This window comes from Leopardus geoffroyi, chromosome D1 (genome assembly GCF_018350155.1).
Source record: "Leopardus geoffroyi isolate Oge1 chromosome D1, O.geoffroyi_Oge1_pat1.0, whole genome shotgun sequence".
Classification (NCBI taxonomy): Eukaryota; Metazoa; Chordata; class Mammalia; order Carnivora; family Felidae; genus Leopardus; species Leopardus geoffroyi.
In genome coordinates, this window is record NC_059329.1 from 30,716,170 (window position 1) to 30,735,773 (window position 19,604).

Below are 19,604 nucleotides of genomic sequence, written 5' to 3' on the forward strand. Positions count from 1 at the left end.
ATTTTAGGTTTTGGACACCTTTGAAAACTAACCTATAGGAAATTGATGAGCCCTCTCCTCAGGAATGCAAATTTAGCACATAATTTCAGAGAGTTTATGGACCTCCTACAATGTACTGGGTTCAAGGTAAGAATCCTCTGTCTAAACTGCTATAGAAATTTAAGGGATAATCATAAAAATTTGAACATTGGATATTTGATGATATTTGAAATTATTATATATTTTCTTTGGTGTGTGGTGTATTTTGTGGTTATGTTTTTAATTTTTTTTTTTCAACGTTTATTTATTTTTGGGACAGAGAGAGACAGAGCATGAACGGGGGAAGGGCAGAGAGAGAGGGAGACACAGAATCGGAAACAGGCTCCAGGCTCTGAGCCATCAGCCCAGAACCTGATGTGGGGCTCGAACTCACGGACCGCGAGATCGTGACCTGGCTGAAGTCGGACGCTTAACCGACTGCGCCACCCAGGCGCCCCTGTGGTTATGTTTTTAAAGAGTTCTTACCCTTTAAAATTTTTTTTTTTTTTTCAACGTTTATTTTATTTTTGGGACAGAGAGAGACAGAGCATGAACGGGGGAGGGGCAGAGAGAGAGGGAGACACAGAATCAGAAACAGGCTCCAGGCTCTGAGCCATCAGCCCAGAGCCCGACGTGGGGCTCGAACTCACGGACCGCGAGATCGTGACCTGGCTGAAGTCGGACGCTTAACCGACTGCGCCACCCAGGCGCCCCAAGAGTTCTTACCCTTTAGAGACACATAGGAAATATTTAAGTTATCAATGGTTATGATAGAATTTGCTTCAAAAAATACCCCCTAGTGTTCATACGTTTTGGGGAAGTTATACCTTATAGGTGTGTTAATGCCATAAAATTGTTGAATATGGGTACACATCACTCTATTCTATTTATATGTGTGAAATTTTCCAAAATAAAAAGGGTTTTTCACCCAAAATAGAATACTCTGTCGTGGCAACATGTAGTGAAAATATTAAATAAAACTACTCTCAGTAACGATAACAGACTCTTCCCCAAAACAAATATATACACAAACACATGGGGCACCTGGGTGGCTCAGTTGGTTAAGTGTCTGACTCTTGGTTTCAGCTCAGGTCATGATCTCACAGTTTGTGGGTTTGAGCCCCACATTAGGCTCTGCACTGACACCACGGAGCCCGCTTGGGATTCTCTCTCTCTCTCTCTCTGTCTCTCTCTCTCTCTGCCCCTCCTTTGCTTGCTTGTGTGCTCTCTCAAAATAAATAAATAAACTTAAAAAAACTTATTAAAAAAACAAACAAAAAAACCAACACAGATATTTACCTTCACACATATATTTTTATCATTATTATTATTTTTGGAGAAATCTTTTTTTAAAATATTTATTTATTTATATTTGAGAGAGAGTGCATGTAGGGGAGTGGCAGAGAAGGAGAGAGAATCTCAAGCAGGCTCCGTGCCATCAGCACAGGGCCTGACGCAAGACTCAAACTCACAAACTGTGAGATCATGACCTGAGCAAAAATCAATTGTTGGATACTTAACCAACTGAGCCACCCAGATGCCCTTTCATTATTATTATTACTAATACTATTAAAGGAAATGGTACCTTGGCACAGATGTGCTGGAGTAAGATACGAAGGACTGGGAATATATTCTCCTTTAGTTCATCCACAAGTGAGCTATTAAAAAATAAATAAATAAAAACCACATTGTTTACAATACACCTATGACTACATAAAATAGCAATTTTTCTTGACTCTGTTCTCAAATACCATGACCCCTATATCTTAGAAAGCCTGAATACTGAAAATATTTACCCTGTATTGCAAACATTGCCTCAGTGAATAAAGAATACAGAGTGTCACAGCAGAAAACCATTCACCACGTCCCATGTATGGTTTTAGAGAGCTGGTGCCAAGCAGACAACTACAGTCAGAGAGGAGCAAATTTGTAATTTTTGAATGACTCTTTTGACTATTTATTGAATTTCACATTAATACTGAAATACAGTCTATCCTTTCAGGGTAAATAATAGATTAAGACACAGCACCACCGTGTGGTAGTTTGGTGAAATGCTACTATTTCATTGGATTTGTAACAGTACCTGCCAAACTTTAACCCAAGATTACATAATGCCCAGATGTGACCCATCTTTATGCTAAGTTTATCTGTACCACTGGATGTATACTACTGAACTTGGAGACATTATAAACTGTTAATGGAAGAACCAAAAGTATCTTATGTACTTAATGTTTAAAAAATCTGTAGTCAAAATAAAATAAAAATACACCTAGCAAGAGATAGTTGCACAATGATCACGTGACAGTCTATACCTGGATTCCACCAACCACACCCCGTATCTCCAACAACACTGCATTCCTTGAATACCGGCAGGCATATACACACTCTCATATACTTACCACTTCATTCCACCCCCTCCACATTGCATGCCAAATATTCAATGAAGGAGGGAAAGAAAAGCCAGTGACATAACAAATATGTTTTCCCCAATAAAGCTGAGACACAGAAGTTTTTAGGTGAAGCTAAGTGATTCATGAGAGAAAACTGCTCTATCAATTATTACTAGAGAAGTAAAAATCAACTTAATTCTTCCCTTTAGGAAGTACTGCCTGTAGGGGGAGGGGGGGTGGAAAAGTGAGAAGAAACAAGAAAAAGTGCAAAGGAACAAAAACAAAGAGACACAGAGAAGACAGAAATAGAAAAGGGAAAAACAAGACAGACCTGTAAGAGAGGCAAACACCGAGGCAATGATAAAACATAAAAGAAATAACTGTCATTGCTCAGTGCCTGGCCTTACAAGCTGGTGGGAATCAAGCTGGAGGCTGGTGCTAGCCCATGAATTAGATTCTGTATCCCTCAACAAAGCCCCAGTGGAAAGGCTACCAACAGTGACCTAGACCACATGAACCACAGGAGCTCTGAGGTACTTTACTTTGATCCCAAAACCACAACAGGACAGAAATCTGTTAGTTTCCATAGGTGTCAGTAACCTCGGTAATACAGGGCCCAGAAGACTTAAGGGAGAGTGATAAAGAGAGTAAAATGCCAAGCTGTGTGTGCTTCACCTGATGAACTGCACTGCCTGGTTTCTACTGTTGATCACTGGTGATGTAACAGTAAGGGGAGCACGATGGGCTCCTTCGCCTGCTTCTACCATTAATATCACATTTAGCATTTGATGGAAAACACAACCTATAACCTGGAAGAGAAGAAAATTCTATTTAAGGCATGATTGAGAATTCAAGGGCCTCAAAGATAGACATGCAGACCACAGTAAACCATTCCAAGAAGATAAGTCAGATTAACACAGCTTTTGGGCGACCACTGGAAATGTTTCTCGGACAATTACCAAGTATTCAATCAACACATGATGAAAACAGTATGAAAACACTGCTTATAGATAATGACAGGAATATCATTTAGTTTCTCTCCTCACCCTCTCAAACTGCAGCCCTGAAATTAGGGCAAATAGAGAATTAATTGTCACTTCTAAACGGCAAAAAAATGCTACTGATAATCTCTCACAGAATCTCTTACAGAAACAAGAATACTTTACACTTGAATTTTCCTGAAGTTTACACTGCACCTTCCAACATTTCTCATATAATTTACTCACCTAACCAATTCATTCATTCTGTAAATAAAACATGTACTGAAAACCAAATATGTGGCAGGCATTGTGTTAAGTTCATATGTATTACTAGATTTTACTATATTTGATCTTAAACCTCACAAAAACTACAGGAGGTAAGCAAGGCATTCCTACTTCATATGTATTATTATTTCCACTTTACACCTAATAAAAGAGATTCCAAAGGTGAACTGCCCAAAGTCAAGTGATTAAAAGTCTGGCTGAACCCGACCGACATTGTCTAACATCAAGTCAATACTTTCACAATTAAAAAAATCCTACATCTTTAGAGCCACTGTGGACCTAAAGGCATAAATTTCCCAATCCAGCTAATCTTTACAATGTTATCAAGAGCATGGAAATTGAAAGCATTCATGTGAGTTCTAACACAGCCATACTTTAAACACAGAAATGACAACGGTATAATAAATTATAAAATATAGCACATTTTCTAAACAAGCATTATGTTCCACATCTGAAAGGCATTCTTTCATTTACTCCTCCTGACACACCTAAGAAGATTGAGGCTTTGGAAAGGCTGAGTACCTCATACAAGAATACACAGCTAGACAGGGTGGAGCCAGAATTGAAACACAGGTGTACAAAACCTGGCCCGAGAGCCTCAAACCTTCTTATTAACCACCATGTAACGCGCCCTAGAAATTATGTGTAGCACAGCCACCAAAAGTCATATGACTTCAGTCTATCACATTTTTGGCATGATCTTGTTTTATTAATGATATACAAGTGTATTAACACCATAATGCTAAAACATCCTTGACTCCAATGTTTAGATAGTGATACTGATAAGGCAGCTCAAGGGGCAAAATCCACATATGAATACTAACCAGGAATGATAACTAGTAATATTTCTGTAGAATTATCAACTAAAATGATATAAACATTTTAGAAATACTGAAGTGCACATGAAACTTGCCAAGCACTGCCAAGGAAAACTTGAAAATTCCATGACTGTCTAGTCTTTTCAGAACAACCTGGTAACTATTTCTCTAAATATAACACCCTGTTCAGTGTTCTTCCTATCTAATCTACACTGGAACCATTTTTTATGTATGAAACCTAACAATAATTTGCCATGGCCTCCAAGTATTTGAATATCAGTTTGGTTATGAAGAATAGGCAGCAAATAGAAGTGGTGATGCTTTTTATGCTACACATGATACAGAGTCGTGAAAATGACCTAGTTAAAATGGCATCACATCAAATGCTGCCAATGGTTTTCCATTATGATTCAGATTCTTTCAATTCAACTAGGAACTAAATTAAGTCCTTGTCTCCTTTACCTTATCTCCCTCTCCATGAATCGGGGAGCATAGCAAATACAATCCATGATAGGCCAGTTCTGGTATGTACTTTGCTTGGTTAAGGCTTCTAAAGAAAAACACAGAAGATTAGTTAACGGATATGATTTTATTTGGAATATTCACTAACCCTATAATCAACCACATCCAAATGAATAAACTCTATCTATGTGCCAATTAGGATAAAATAGCATTTATACTTCTGTGAGATCAAAATTTATTACATTACATTTAAATTTCAGCATTGGAAGAATGAGAGCCTCACCTGGCCTGTGTAACATGAAATTCATGAAGAACTGGTTCAAAATTAGTTAATGCAACAAAGACCTAGAAAATAGAAGAAGAGGCCTGATTATTCCTATTCATTAAGTATTAGCCATCATCTCTGCCCTTCTGAGGTTGCCCCAAGGATTTTTGGAATTCTCACTTACTTCTATACAATTCTGTATACACTGTGGCTTTTCTTTCAGGGAAAACTTGGACAGAAGCCGTAAAAAATTCTTCAATAGGTGAAAGATGGCATTTCGAATTTGACAAAGGTCTCGGGCAGAAAAGCAAATACTTTCCTCATCTTCCTGTTCTTCTAGTTCATCCACCTAGATTATAAAGCAATATATAGGTGACTGCATAGTAATGCCTAACACTTTGTCCAATGGTTTTCAATGTACTCAGATCAAGTCCGTTAAACTCCAGGTGGTTGCTGAGCTTCTGAGGTTATGGGACCCTGATCGGGTCCCTTAACTGCTCTGTCTCCACAGCCAGAACAGTAAATCATTGGACTAGATGACTGTACAGTAGTTTTAAGCTCTGCATTTTTGTGTCAATGGGAATTCTTATGTTTCTTGGAAGTTTTCTCTACCTAGTCAGCACACAAGAATTTGGAATTAATGTTATTCCATTATGCTCTTATGGACATGAGTCCTCAGGATACTTCAACCATCCTCTCTGATGACAACAGATGATGTGCAAATATACACGTTCGGATGTTGTCAAGCATACCTGGGAACAAGGCTGGGGAGAGATTATGGGGAGGCTGGAAAGATGAAAAGGTAGAGATATATATTCTCAGCAGTAAATGAAGCCTGCGAAGCAACTTAAAGTCACACTGGAAACCTGATGATGCTTTAGGATCATTTGGTTGTAATCATAATGCCTGAAACCATATTTTAATATAAAGTTAACTCTTATATCACAATCATGTGTTGGTACAGATACATTTTATTATTCTACTTACTTCTTACCTCAATATCTTCTTTCCTGGGTGGCTTTCCTCTTTTCCTATTTCCTCTTGGATTAGCCTCAGTGTTCTTAGGCTGTTCTTTCTTTCTTTTCCGATTCAAGTTAGATTCCTGAGGCCAACTCTTCTTTAGAATCTGAATACATTTGTCAAACATCACCTGGTGGAATACTTGATTGGCTACACTGCCTATACATAAAGAATAAAAGTGGGTTAGATTTGTCTTTTTTTTTTTTTTAAGTTTACGTATTTGAGAAAGACAGAGACAGTGCAAGTGGGGGAAGGGCAGAGAGAGAGGGAGAGAGAGACAATCCCAAGCAAGTTCCACGCTGCCAGTGCAGAGCCTGACGCGGGCCCCAAACTCTTGAAACCACGCGACCACACATGAACTGAGCCAAAACCAAGAGCTGGATGCTTAACCGATTAAGTCACCCAGATGTCCCAAAAATAAAAAGAATTTTTAAAAAAGGATGTCATTAATGCATTGAATATATGTAGACACTAGTCTGTTTTATAATTTACTACCATGAAATACATACAAACCTATCATAAAAGTTAAAGTTTATCAAAACTTACACACACAACACTTACAGGCTGTATGTGGTGGAATGCATGGTTGAGAGAAATAAAAACATAAAAATGTAGTGTTAAGTTATAATGGCATACAGCTACTGTACTACTGTCATAATTTTATAGCCACCTCCCATTCATATTGCAATGAGCTTGAATACTGTGGGTACCCACTTAACACCATTTGATGCTAATCATCTCAGTATAAGCAGATTGTCTCTACAGTAAACTGTGTATTGCAGGAAAAAGTGATCTCTCGCAGTTTTTGAGTATTTTTCACTGTGTTTAGTCCAGTGCTGCAAACTGTGAACAACACCATGGAGCCCATACGAAGTGCCACTAGTGAAGTGCTCACAAGAAACAAAGAGAATTCATGACATTACAAGGAGCAGCCTGACTTCGGATTCTGTCTCTCTCCTGCACTGACAGCACAGAGCCTGCTTCGGATTCTCTGTCTCTCTCCCTCTCCGTACCCCCCCTGCTTGTGCTCTCTCTCTTTCTCAAAATAAACATTAAAAAAAAAAGAAAAGAAAAGAAAGTGCAGCTTTATGTGGGTGCAGGATTGTTATTAGAAAGCTATACCGATATGATTCAAGAAAAAGCAAAGTCATTATATGACAACTTAAAGCAAAAGGAAGGTGAAGGATCTAAAGTAAGAGAATTTAATGTCAGCAAAGGATGGTTTGATAACTTTAGAAAGAGATTTGGCTTAAAAAAGTGTCATGATAACAGGAGAAACAGCTTCCACCAACCAAAAGGCAAGCAGACAAGTTCCCAGACACCTTTAAGAAAATCACTGAGGAGAAAGGACATCTGCCTGAACAAGTTTTTAATGCAGACAAAAGTGCCTGATTCTGGAGAAAAACATCACAAAGGACATTTATTAGTTGAGGGAGAGAAGCAAGCACCAGGATTTAAGGTAGGAAGGGATAGGTTAGCTCTATTGTTTTGTGCAAATGCAGTCAGGTTTATGATCAAGACTGCACTTTTCTTTTTTTTTTTTAATTTTTTTTTTTTTTCAACGTTTATTTATTTTGGGGACAGAGAGAGACAGAGCATGAACGGGGGAGGGGCAGAGAGAGAGGGAGACACAATCGGAAACAGGCTCCAGGCTCTGAGCCATCAGCCCAGAGCCCGACGCGGGGCTCGAACTCACAGACCGCGAGATCGTGACCTGGCTGAAGTCGGACGCTTAACCGACTGCGCCACCCAGGCGCCCCAAGACTGCACTTTTCTATATAGCTGCTAACCCTAGAGCCTTGAAGGGAAAAGATAAACACTAGTTGACAGTCCTTTGGTTTTAAAACAAGAAGGCCTAGATAATGAGAACCCATTTTTTGGATTGGTTCCATTGATGCTTTGTCCCTGAAGTCAGGAAGTACCCTGCCAATAAACGACTGCCTTTTAAAGTTCTTTTGATATTGGACAAAGCCCTTGGCCACCCAGAACCCCATGAGTTCAAGACAAAAGGCAGGGATCTACTTGCCCCCAGACACATCTCTAATACAATCTCTAGATAGGGAGTCATAAAGACTTTTAAGGTTCATTACACACAGTACTCCATGGAAAGGACTGTCAACCCTATGGAAGACAATCCTGACAGAGGGCACACCATCGAAGTCTAGAAGGATTACACCACTGAAGATGCCACTGTTGTTATGGAAGAAGCCATGAAAGCCATCCAGCTCCAAACAATAAATTCCTGCTGGAGAAAACTGTGTCCACATTTTGTGTATGACTTCACAGGACTTATGACAGAGCCAATCAAGGAAATCATGAAAGAGATTGTGGATATGGCAAAAAAATGTGTGTGTGTGTGTGGGGGGGGTTCAAGATATAGATCTTGGAGAAATTCAAGAGCTAACAGGCCCAACACCATAGGAATGAACAGAAGATGATGTGCCTCTGAACCAGTGCCAGACAATGAGAAAGAAGACACTAACAGGGGTGCCCGGGTAGCTCCGGTCAGTTAGGTGTCTGACTCTTGATTTCATCTCAGGTCATGATCTCATGGTTCGTGGGATGAAGCCCTGCTTCGGGCTCTGCACCAATAGTGCAGAGCTTACTTGCAATTCTGTCTCTCCCTCTCTCTCTCTCTGCCTCTACTCTGCTCATGTTGTCTCTATCAAAATAAATAAACATTAAAAAAAAAAAAAAAAAGAAGTGCCAGAAAACAAATCGATGTTAGACAATCTAGCAGAAGGTTCTGATCATTTAAGACTGCTTTTCACTCCTTTCTTTTATTACACGGACTCTTCTATGATATGGGCACTGAAACTACAACAAATGATGGATAAAGGATTGGTACCATACAGAAACATCTTTAGATAAATGAAAAAGCAAAAATTCAGACCAATTACAATGTATTTCTGTGAAATGACCTGTGTGTACCTCTCTTTCCACCTCTGAGACAGCAAGACCAACCCCAGCTCGTTCTCCTCCTCCTCCTCAGCCTACTCAACATGAAGACGACGATGAAGACCTTTCTGATGGTCCACTTCCAATTAATGAACAACAAATAATCATCATGCTGTACAGTCAGTGATCTTATCTGCTGTGCATGTGTTATCTTCGTGTGAACATCTAATAAGTGTACAGCAAGAACTATACAAGGTGTTTCTGTGTTCTCATCATCATTACCTAAGTATTCACAGTGTAGGACACCATGTGCAAGATTTGAGTAGAAGTGGACAGCCTATTCTTACATAGGTATACAGTGAGTGATATTTAACATAAAATTAACAATATGTTAATTTTCTTACTGTTTTAGAACTTTAGGGGCACCTGGGTGGCTCAGTTGGTTCAGCATCCAACTCTTATTTTGGCTCAGGTCATGATCTCATGGTTTGGGAGTTTCAGCCCCATGTCAAGCTCCACACTGACAGTGCAGGGCCTGCTTGGGATTCTCTCTCTCCCTCTCTCCCTGCCCCTCTCCTGCTCTCTCGCTCTCTCTCAAAATAAATAAACTTTAAAAAGAACTTTAGTTTCAGGGGAGCCTGGGTAACTCAGTTGGTTAAGCATCCAACTTTTGATCTCAGCTCGCGTCATGATCTCATGGTTCGTGAGTTTGAGTCCTACATTGGGCTAACACACTGTCGGTGCAGAGCCTGCTTGGGATTTGTTCTCTCTCTCTCCGTCCCTCCCCCTGGTCACCCATGTGCTCTCTCACTCTCTCTCTCAAAATAAATAAACTTAAAAACAAAAAAAAAGAACTTCAGTTTCAAAGAGTTACATTACTATATAGTATCTCTTTTTCTCTGGTAACCGAAGAAACTGCGTATCAGCCTATCATCACAGGTGTTTTTGTTTTTTTTTTTAATGTAACAATGTTTCCAATGCAGCATTATGAATACAGCTGTAATACTGTATGCCATAAAAACTTCATAATGATTCATTCATTAGTGTATAGCCCAGGACCCCTGAACTAATCTTATACTACACTACCATAAAGCAATCATTTTGCTGCTTCTTATCAATGCATGAATCGTTATACCTATAAATAAATATGAATTCCTTTTTCATGTTATCTTTTTATTTTTTTGTCTAATGTTAATAATACATATAACACCTAAAGTGTTTTGTATCCCATAAGACAACACTGATATAGGTACTCACAGCAAGACAATTCATCTTGTAAAGAAATAATGTAAACTTATGGTACCGATAAATACAGTATAGTACTGTAATGTGTTTTCTTTATGATTTTCTTAATAACATTTTCTTTTCTTTAGCTTACTGTATTGTAAGAAAACAGTATAAAATAAATACACAATAATATGTGTTAATTGACTGTTTATGTTATTGGTAAGGCTTCTGGTCAACAGTAAGCTATTAGTTAAGTTATGGGGAGTCAAGAGTTACACAGGGATTTTTGACTGTGGGAGAGGTCAGTACCCCTAAGCCCTGTAATAACATTTCAGGATAGTCCTCAAATATTTGGAAATTGGATACACTATTAAATAACTCAGAGGTGTAAGGAGAAATCACAAGAAAAATCAGAAAACTGCTTTGGCTTCAATGATAATGAAAACAAATCATCAGAATTTGCAGGGTGCAGATAAAGCAGTACATAGGGAAATTTGCCAGATAAGAGAAGTAAGCAAGAACAAAGATCTAAGCAACCACCTTAAGAAATCAGAATAAAAGCAAATTAAACCAAAGTAAGATGGAAGGCAATAAAAGACCAAAATCACTGAAATAAGAAATGGACAAAGAATAGAGTATAATCAATAACATCAAAAGTGGTTCTTTGATGGGGCGCCTGGGTGGCGCAGTCGGTTAAGCGTCCGACTTCAGCCAGGTCACGATCTCGCGGTCCGTGAGTTCGAGCCCCGTGTCGGGCTCTGGGCTGATGGCTCAGAGCCTGGAGCCTGTTTCCGATTCTGTGTCTGCCTCTCTCTCTGCCCCTCCCCTGTTCATGCTCTGTCTCTCTCTGTCCCAAAAATAAATAAACGTTGAAAAAAAAAAATTAAAAAAAAAAAAAAAAGTGGTTCTTTGAAATGATGAATACAATTAATAAACCTCTATCTACAGGGATGAAAACAACAACAAAAGGAATACAAATTATCAATCAGACATGAAAGAAGACATATCACTACGGATTCTGCAAACAAAAATATTTCCAAGCAAACTGCATGCCTACATGACTTCATTATTGAATTCTACCAAAAATTTAAGGCAGAAGAACAACCAGCTCTTCACATACTTCCAAAATATAAAAAAGGCAAGAACACTACCCAACTCATTCTATGAGACTGGTATCCTGAAACCCAGGCCAGACAAAGGCATATCAAAAAAAGAATGTCCTTTATGAATACAGATGCAAAATCTTCAATAAAATATTAGCTAACAAAATCTGACAACACATATAAAGGTTATACACTATCATCAAGGAAATGCAAAACTAGTTTAACATGAAAATCTATCAACATAATACATTCTATTATTGGAAAAAAGAACCACAAGACCATCCCACAGATACAAAAAAGCAAATAACAAAATCTAATACCCTTTCATAATAAAACATTCAACAAACTAGGAACAACAATCTCATAAAGGTGATTCTTACAACAATCACAGCAAATATCATATACTTAAGGACAAAATACTGAAAGTTTTCCTTCTGAGATCAGGAACAAGACAAGATGCCCACCTCCTGACTTCTGCTCAGTACTATACTGAAGGACCTAACCAGGGCAATTAGGGAATAAAAAGAAATAAAAGGCACCCAAACTGGAAAAGAAGTAAAATTATGTCTACTTACAAGCAACATAATCTTATATATAGAAAATCTTATTAGGAACAATAAATGAGTTCAGCAAAGTTGCAGGGTATGAGATCAGTAATAAAAAATCAACTGTACTTTTCTGATTTGAAAAAGGCAGAAGACCTGAATAGACAGTTTTCCAAAAAAGACATACAAATGGCCAACAGGCACATGAAAAGAAGTTCAAAAATACTAATCATCAGGGAAACGCAAATTAAAACCACAATGAGATACAACCTCACACCTGCCAGAATGACTAAAATCAAAAAGACAAGAAATGACAAATGTTCGCGAGGATGTGGAGAGAAAGGAATCCTCATGCACTATTGGTGGTAATATTGGTACAGCCACCATGGAAAGGAAATAGCACAGAAGTTCCTCATAAAATTAAAAATTGACATACCCTATAATCCAGTAATTCCACTACTGGGTATCTATCCAAAGAAAAACACTAAATCAAAAATATAAATGCACCCCTATGTTCACTGCAGCATTATTTACAATAGTCAAGACATGGAAGCAATCTAAAATCCCATCAATAGATGAATGGATAAAGAAGATGTGAGATGGAAGTAATGGAATATTACTCAGCTATAAAAAAAGAATGAAATCTTGCCTTTTGCAACAACACAGATGGACCTAGAGGGTATGTGCTAAATGAAATAAGTCAGACAACGGGGAGCCTGGGTGGCTCAGTGGGTTAAGCGTCTGACTTCGGCTTAGGTCATGAACTCGTGGTCTGTGAGTTCGAGACCCGGGTTGGGCTCTGTGCTGACAGCTTGGAGCCTGGAGCCTGCTTCAGATTCTGTGTCTCCCTCTCTCTCTGCCCTTCCCCTGCTCACACTGTCTCTGTCTCTCAAAAATCAATAAATGTTAAAAACAAACAACAAAAAAAGAAATGTCAGACAAATATCATATGATTTCACATATAAGTGAAAACTAAACACAAAACAAACAAAAAAAGCTGAAACAATCCATAAACACAGAGAACAAACTGGTAGTTGGTAAAGGGGAGAGGGGTTGGGAGATGGGCAAAATGGGTGAGGGGAAGTGGAAGGTACAGGCTTCCAGTTACAGAATGAGTAAGTTATGGGGATAAAATGCACAGCACAGGGAATATACTCAATGGTACTGTGACAGCATTGAGTGGTGACAGATGATAGCCTCACTTGTGGTGAGCATAGCATAAGGTACAGACTTTTCATACAGACTTATCCAAACACTATATTGTACACCTAAAATTAACATAACGTTGTATATTGACTATACTTAAATAATAAATAAGTAGATAAATTGTACTTCTACACACTACCAGTAAACAATCTGAAAATGAAATCGAGAAAACAATTTCATCTACAATAGCACGGAAAAGAATAAAATACTTAGGTATAAGTTTAACCAAGTAAGTGTACGTTGGAAAGTATAAAATGTCATTGAAACAAATTAGAGAAGACCTAAATGGAAAGACATCCTGTGTTCATGGATCAGAAGACGTAATGTTGTTAAGATGGCAATACTCCCCAAATTGATCTATAAATTCAGTGCAGTAACTGTCAAAATCGTAGAAGCCTTTTTTTGGGCAGAAATTGACATGTAACTCCTACAATTCACATGGAAATAAAAGGGACCCAGAATAACCAAAACATCTTGAAAAAGAACACACTATGATTAAAAATTAAGTATCAACAGCATCCCAACCATAATCTGGAAACATTTAAAAACAGAAGGTAATTAGCAAAAACACTCTCTGGAAAGATGCAAGTAGCCAATAATGAACAACACTCTTTGCTTTGGCATAAATCTCAACCTTAATCAGAAGGATCTGCATCTAGCAAGGGAAGAAAAGAGTAAAACTGGGTTCCTAAAATCACCACTCTTCTGTGAGACAATTCAGTTCCAACTGAGATATTGCTTAGCAACTAAAGTCTTTAGGAACTTATTTCAAAAGTCATGATTGGGAGCTTTAACAATAATATAAATTAATGTCCAAGGCTTTATATGTCTTTTTACCAATTCCCAATCACATGGAATAAATCCTTAACATTCATTACAAATGAACTTGTGTAAACTATGACAAGCAGCATAAATGCTGACTAATCTTGTGATTTTCTTGTCTATATGAACTTTAGGTTCTCCAGCCACATCTCCCTCTGTTCCAGCCTCTCTTACCTTAGGTTTGGGGTGTGTAGAAGGGACTCCTTTATTGCGCACAGGAGGAACAGCCACCTGAGCGCTCTGACAATAAGGGAAGTAGAACAGTGCTCATAAATAGACTCCTTTCCTGTGCTTTCCTTCATCAAGCATTACTAGCTATTCTCATGTTTTCTTTATTAGAATGGTTTTAACCTATTTTTCCATATCTGCATAGGAGAGAGATATATGTATAACAATGACTCTCCAGCAGTCTTTCTCAGTCTGGACGGGGAGTCAGGAGATGAGTGGGTGGTATCAGGTTTTTATACTAGATGGTGGTGGGTGGGAATGGAGCTCTTATAGCTTGGAAACAAACCCCTTCAGCCTTATCCCTCTGATATTAACCGTATTAGGTTATAGACACAGCATATTACAAAACAAACACACTTAAAGAAACGAGGCTTGGGGCGCCTGGGTGGCTCAGTCGGTTGAGTGTCTGACTTCGGCTCAGGTCATGATCTCACAGCTCGTGAGTTCGAGCCCCATGTCAGACTCTTTGCTGACAGCTCAGAGCCTGGAGCCTGCTTCTGTTTCTATGTCTCCCTCTCTCTCTGCCCCTAACCCACTTGCATTCTGTCTTTGTCTCTCTCAAAAATAAATAAACACCAAAAAAAAAAAAAATTTAAAGAAACAAAGGAAACACATTTCTTTTTTTTTTTTTTTTTTTTCAAATTTTTTTTTCAACGTTTTTTTTATTTATTTTTGGGACAGAGAGAGACAGAGCATGAACGGGGGAGGGGCAGAGAGAGAGGGAGACACAGAATCGGAAACAGGCTCCAGGCTCTGAGCCATCAGCCCAGAGCCCGACGCGGGGCCCGAACCCACGGACCGCGAGATCATGACCTGGCTGAAGTCGGACGCCCAACCGACTGCGCCACCCAGGCGCCCCAGGAAACACATTTCTTGAACACCTATAACAAGCCATGTATTTCACAGACTCATTGTATTTAATTTTTAGAACGACTCTATAAGATGGGTTGCCCCTGCCTCATTTTATAAGTGAGAAAAAGAAATACAAGAGTTCAAAACAACGTAGAAATTTAAAACAAAAATATATTTATCTTATGATCAAATATATACATACCTGGTACTTCCAGCAGCAGAAAATAAAGCCCAGCAGCATGAAGGCCATACTGTCGATACTGCACACTGACACTTTTCTTATGGACTGTTTGAACAAAGTGATAGAACAATGCCACCAGTGCCCTGTGAGAAATACTGTTTTCAATGAAGAAGGTCCATATGCTCTGTGGGGAGGGAGAAACATAAAAGCCAATAATTAGAGAAATTGGAAAATTTCCTATTATTTAATTTTTGCAAGTATTTAGTACCTTATTTAAAAAAAAAAAAAAAAAAAGACCAACCTGGCTCCTAATTCTAAATGTTTGCTATCTTCTAAGGGACTGAAAAAAATTAAAATGTAGTATTCAAAATTATAAAAATAAATAAGTACATAAGAAATTTAAATAATTAGATATCAAAATAATTTGGGGATAGGTTTGAAGCATATATATTTCTGAAATTATCATAGCCAAAAACTATAGTAAGACCTTTAAGAAGTTACCTATCCAGCTATATTAAATGTACTCAAAATCATTTATCGCTCTAATTACTAAATGAAGAAATTAGAGCCGTTTACTTATGGGCAACGGGAACAGGAAAAGAAATACCTGAAAGTTTCTCCCTCAGCAGATTTCATAAGTAGCCAAGGTGAGAAAGGAAATATACCCTAGACTATAAACCACTATTTTATTAATTGTATCGTGGTTCCATGTTTTGCCAATTAAACACATGATAAGGAAACAGGTTATTTCTATAAACAGCAGGGAACTAAATATGATTTATCTTGGAGTACCTTGAAAAAAACACAGGCCCACAGATGTTCAAGCAATCAGACCCTATACTTGCTGCTCCCCTGAAGACAGGGAAAATGGCAAGTAATGCCTTGGCTTAGCTACACTAGTTAGCATGTGCCACTTTTACGGAAGAGCCCATTTAAAATCCTGTCAGTACTCTGCATTCTTTCACCATGAAACTTCTGGAAGAAATCACCTCCTACCTTTATAGTAGTTACCTCCTCATTCCTAATGCCACTTCAGCTCCACCCCACTTCCCTGTAACTGTGACCTTACAGGTCATCAAGGATGATCCAATCACCTCTGAGGGTGACTGTGCCTGCCCATGACCTCTGCAGCACGTGATACCTGGCCACTTCCTGGTCTTCATATCAACACTCTCCACACTCCGACTGTGCACCTATAGGTCACCCTCAACCAGCTTTTTTAAACTTGTCCTGTCCTCTTCTCTTCCTCCCTGACCTCATGCATTGTTGCACTTCATCCATCACCTTGACTCAGAATTGAGAGGACTCTATCTATTTTATTAAATCTTCCCTTCTTTCCTAGTCTTCCAATTCACATTTCCAGTGACCCGTTACATCTCTCTAAGAATTTCCTAACAGAATCTCACATTCCAAAGCCTAAATCTGAATTTCCCCACTTGACTTAGCTATTAGCTACTAGGATTTTCTAACAGACAAACCACATTCTTTATGCTATCCTTACCATACTCCTTATGAACTGTATACTAAAAAGGCTAAGCTTCAGATTATGACTTTCATCTTCCACTTCTAACACCTAAGATGGCTGGTTCGATTTTTTTTTTTTTTTTTTTTACCTCTGTAGATCCATGTTCTTCAGTAGCAAAGGGAAAAACACTTTCATATAGTTTTATAAATGCATTCAATCCAGACTCTATGATTTCTGCTTCTATGCTGGGATCCAAAGGTTCGGTCTCTGTAAAATCCAGTTCCCACACTGTGTCCACCCATTCTAGTGGGAAAATGCAATGAAATCAATAACTTTTCTATCACAAGTAAAACACCAATCATTTTAGACACCAGGCACGTTCAAAAAGAAAAAAGGAACTAGTCATAATTCACCTAGAATTATACAATTGAAGTGTAGCATAATTAAACGAAAGCAGAAAAGGTTAAAAAATATTTTTTAAATCAGAACTGACAGCTGCTAAAAGATTGATCATCTTCTGAAATTATCAAGAAGGAACACACATTTTAGATATGACAGCCTTTGGAATGACACATCAAAACACTAATGATATGGCTACCCCATAAGTTCATTCTGGAGAAAGAGAGGTTAATAAAAGAATGTCTCAGATGTCCCTGTGTGAAACTCTTACAATCAAGTTAATAAACCCAAATAAAGCATATAAGCACAAAGGGACATGTGAAACAACTGACAGTTTACCACAATTTAATTATTCATTCACTCTTTCCTAATCATTCTCCTAACAAATACGATCTTCCTCCTAAAAACGTTCTATCTTTTCCTGTCTCTTTCTTTCATATATTCTCCCATTTATTTTATATGCATATTTTTAAACATATACCAGTATTTTTACTTTATTTCTGGATTACACCTACCCAAGTCTCAATGAAAAAAGAAAAGATCTGGTGTCAGGAAATGAAAAAATTCAGGGAAGCCTTGGTGGCTCAGTCAGTTGAGTGTCCAACTCAGGTCATGATCTCACAGTTCATGAGTTTGAGTACATCAGGCTGCCAGCTGCTGTCAGCACAAAACCTGCTTTGGATCCTCTGTGCCCCTCTCTCTCCACCCCTCCCCTGTACTCTCTCTCAAAAAAAAATTTTTTTTCAATAAATGATAGCTACTATTATTATTTTTACGATGGATCAGTGTTAAAACAGTAACAGGTATGTAAAACACTACACAGCATAACAGAAAATATGGGAGAGGTGGGAAGGATGACAGAGGTGGGAAGAATGATTCTGCTTCAATTGGACCTAAATGTGGGAGTTTACCAGGGAAAGAAATGCAAAAAAAAAAAAAAAAAAAAATGCATCCCAGACAGAGGGAACTAAGAGAAAGAAAGTATAACCTGTTTAAAAATGAACAAAATAGTTATAGCACTCAGTCTTCGCGTGAAGGGGGAGAGTCATTATTAGTATTCAGCAGTTACTATGTGCCAGGTATTAAATTAATCTTCACAAAACTGTGAGGTGGATATTATTTTAATCCCCATTTGACATGTAAGGAAACTAAGGCTTAGCAAGGTTAAGCGTCTTGCCCAGTGATACAGAGATGGTAAGCTATGGAACCAATCCCACCCACTATTTTGACTCAAAAGGTTGAGCTCTTAGAAAAGAACACTGCAGTGAATGGTGAAAGCTCTTACAGGGTATGCCAAAGATTTGGTATTTATTTAACAAATAGAAGGGTAACATTAAAGGTTTAAAGACCTGACAGGGTGACGTTGGTGTTTTCAAAAGTGACCCCAGTAGAGATGCGGGGAATGGGCTGGAAGAGTTAGCATGAGAAAGCTGCTTGGATAATTCAATTGCATAGGTTGCCCATAATAAGGGCTTGCTGCTGGACAGCAGCATCAGGAAAAGGAGCAAGGAGGACCCGAGAGACATCTCTGAGGGGAGGACAACCGGTGGTTGTAAGCATGAAAGATGAAGGAAGAATGTTATGACTCCCAGGTTTGTGGATTGGCTGCTGCCATTAGCTGGCTTCAGGAATCCAGTTTCACGCATGTGACGTTTGAGGTGCCTGTGAGACATCCATTTAAACCAACGAACATGAACTTCAGGAAATAAGTCTGAACGAAGAAATAGATTTGCTATGTAAAACCACAAAAATGGATGAGGCTGTCGGTGAAGATTTGCAGAATAAGCAAGGCCGAGAAAACATGCAAAAGAACTAAAAGACCAGACAATATAAGCCCGCCCCCCTTTTTTTTCGTTCCTTTACTAGGTTGAGCCCCTATTCAAGAGCTGGCTCGCCAATGCCCTAGAGTGCACAGACCTGGAGATCCCAGAGTCTGCCAAGAGGAGGGCCCCACCCCCACCCCAAGCCCGGGCAGAGGAGCACCGCAGTGGCAAAGCACCACAGTTCGGCCTCCCCGAGACTCACGGCCTCGTTTTCTCACCAGGGCTGAGATCCAACGGGCACCAGGGCTGCAGGCCACTCCCAAGGCCCGGCAGAGCCACCATTATCTCCCAAGAACCGGCTAGCCACCGCGGTGGTCAACTTTCAAAGCTCGCTCCCGCGCGCGCTCCAAGACGTTCCTGCGGACCAATCACAACGTGGTGGAATTTCCCACCGACTAATCATAGCGCTCAGCCGTTTCCACTCTATTAACCAATGAACAAGGTCTTCTTACCGCATGCGCAAAGAATGGGGCGGATATGGGACTGTAGATTGAACCAAGGTTCCACGGGGTGATTTTTTAGGTTTCCCTTTAAGTTGGGGGGCGGGGGTCAATAATTAAGTTAAAGCTTAATAGAGTTTTTCTCTCCTTATATTTTTTAATGGGACGACTCTTTAA

At 38.9% G+C, this 19,604-nt stretch overlaps 1 protein-coding gene across 5 annotated transcripts in view; it reads right to left on the reverse strand.

Annotated features, from left to right (window-relative positions):
- NCAPD3 (non-SMC condensin II complex subunit D3) overlaps positions 1–19,362 on the reverse strand; it is a 68,671-nt gene extending 49,309 nt beyond the window's left edge. For 2 of the 5 annotated variants that reach the window (XM_045483522.1, XM_045483521.1), the window contains exons 1-9: positions 19,206–19,360; positions 16,914–17,068; positions 15,322–15,484; positions 6,213–6,397; positions 5,403–5,567; positions 5,237–5,298; positions 4,954–5,038; positions 3,084–3,217; positions 1,604–1,676 (exon numbers count right to left, since the gene is read on the reverse strand). In XM_045483522.1, the coding sequence (XP_045339478.1) occupies positions 1,604–1,676; positions 3,084–3,217; positions 4,954–5,038; positions 5,237–5,298; positions 5,403–5,567; positions 6,213–6,397; positions 15,322–15,484; positions 16,914–17,068; positions 19,206–19,269 (1,086 nt within the window). In that variant the 5' untranslated portion in view covers positions 19,270–19,360. Of the gene's footprint in view, positions 1–1,603; positions 1,677–3,083; positions 3,218–4,953; positions 5,042–5,236; positions 5,299–5,402; positions 5,568–6,212; positions 6,398–15,321; positions 15,485–16,913; positions 17,069–19,205 lie in introns of all 5 variants that reach the window. The other 3 variants (XM_045483518.1, XM_045483519.1, XM_045483523.1) reach the window with 3 other exon arrangements.
- Between the last annotated feature and the right edge of the window lie 242 nt (positions 19,363–19,604).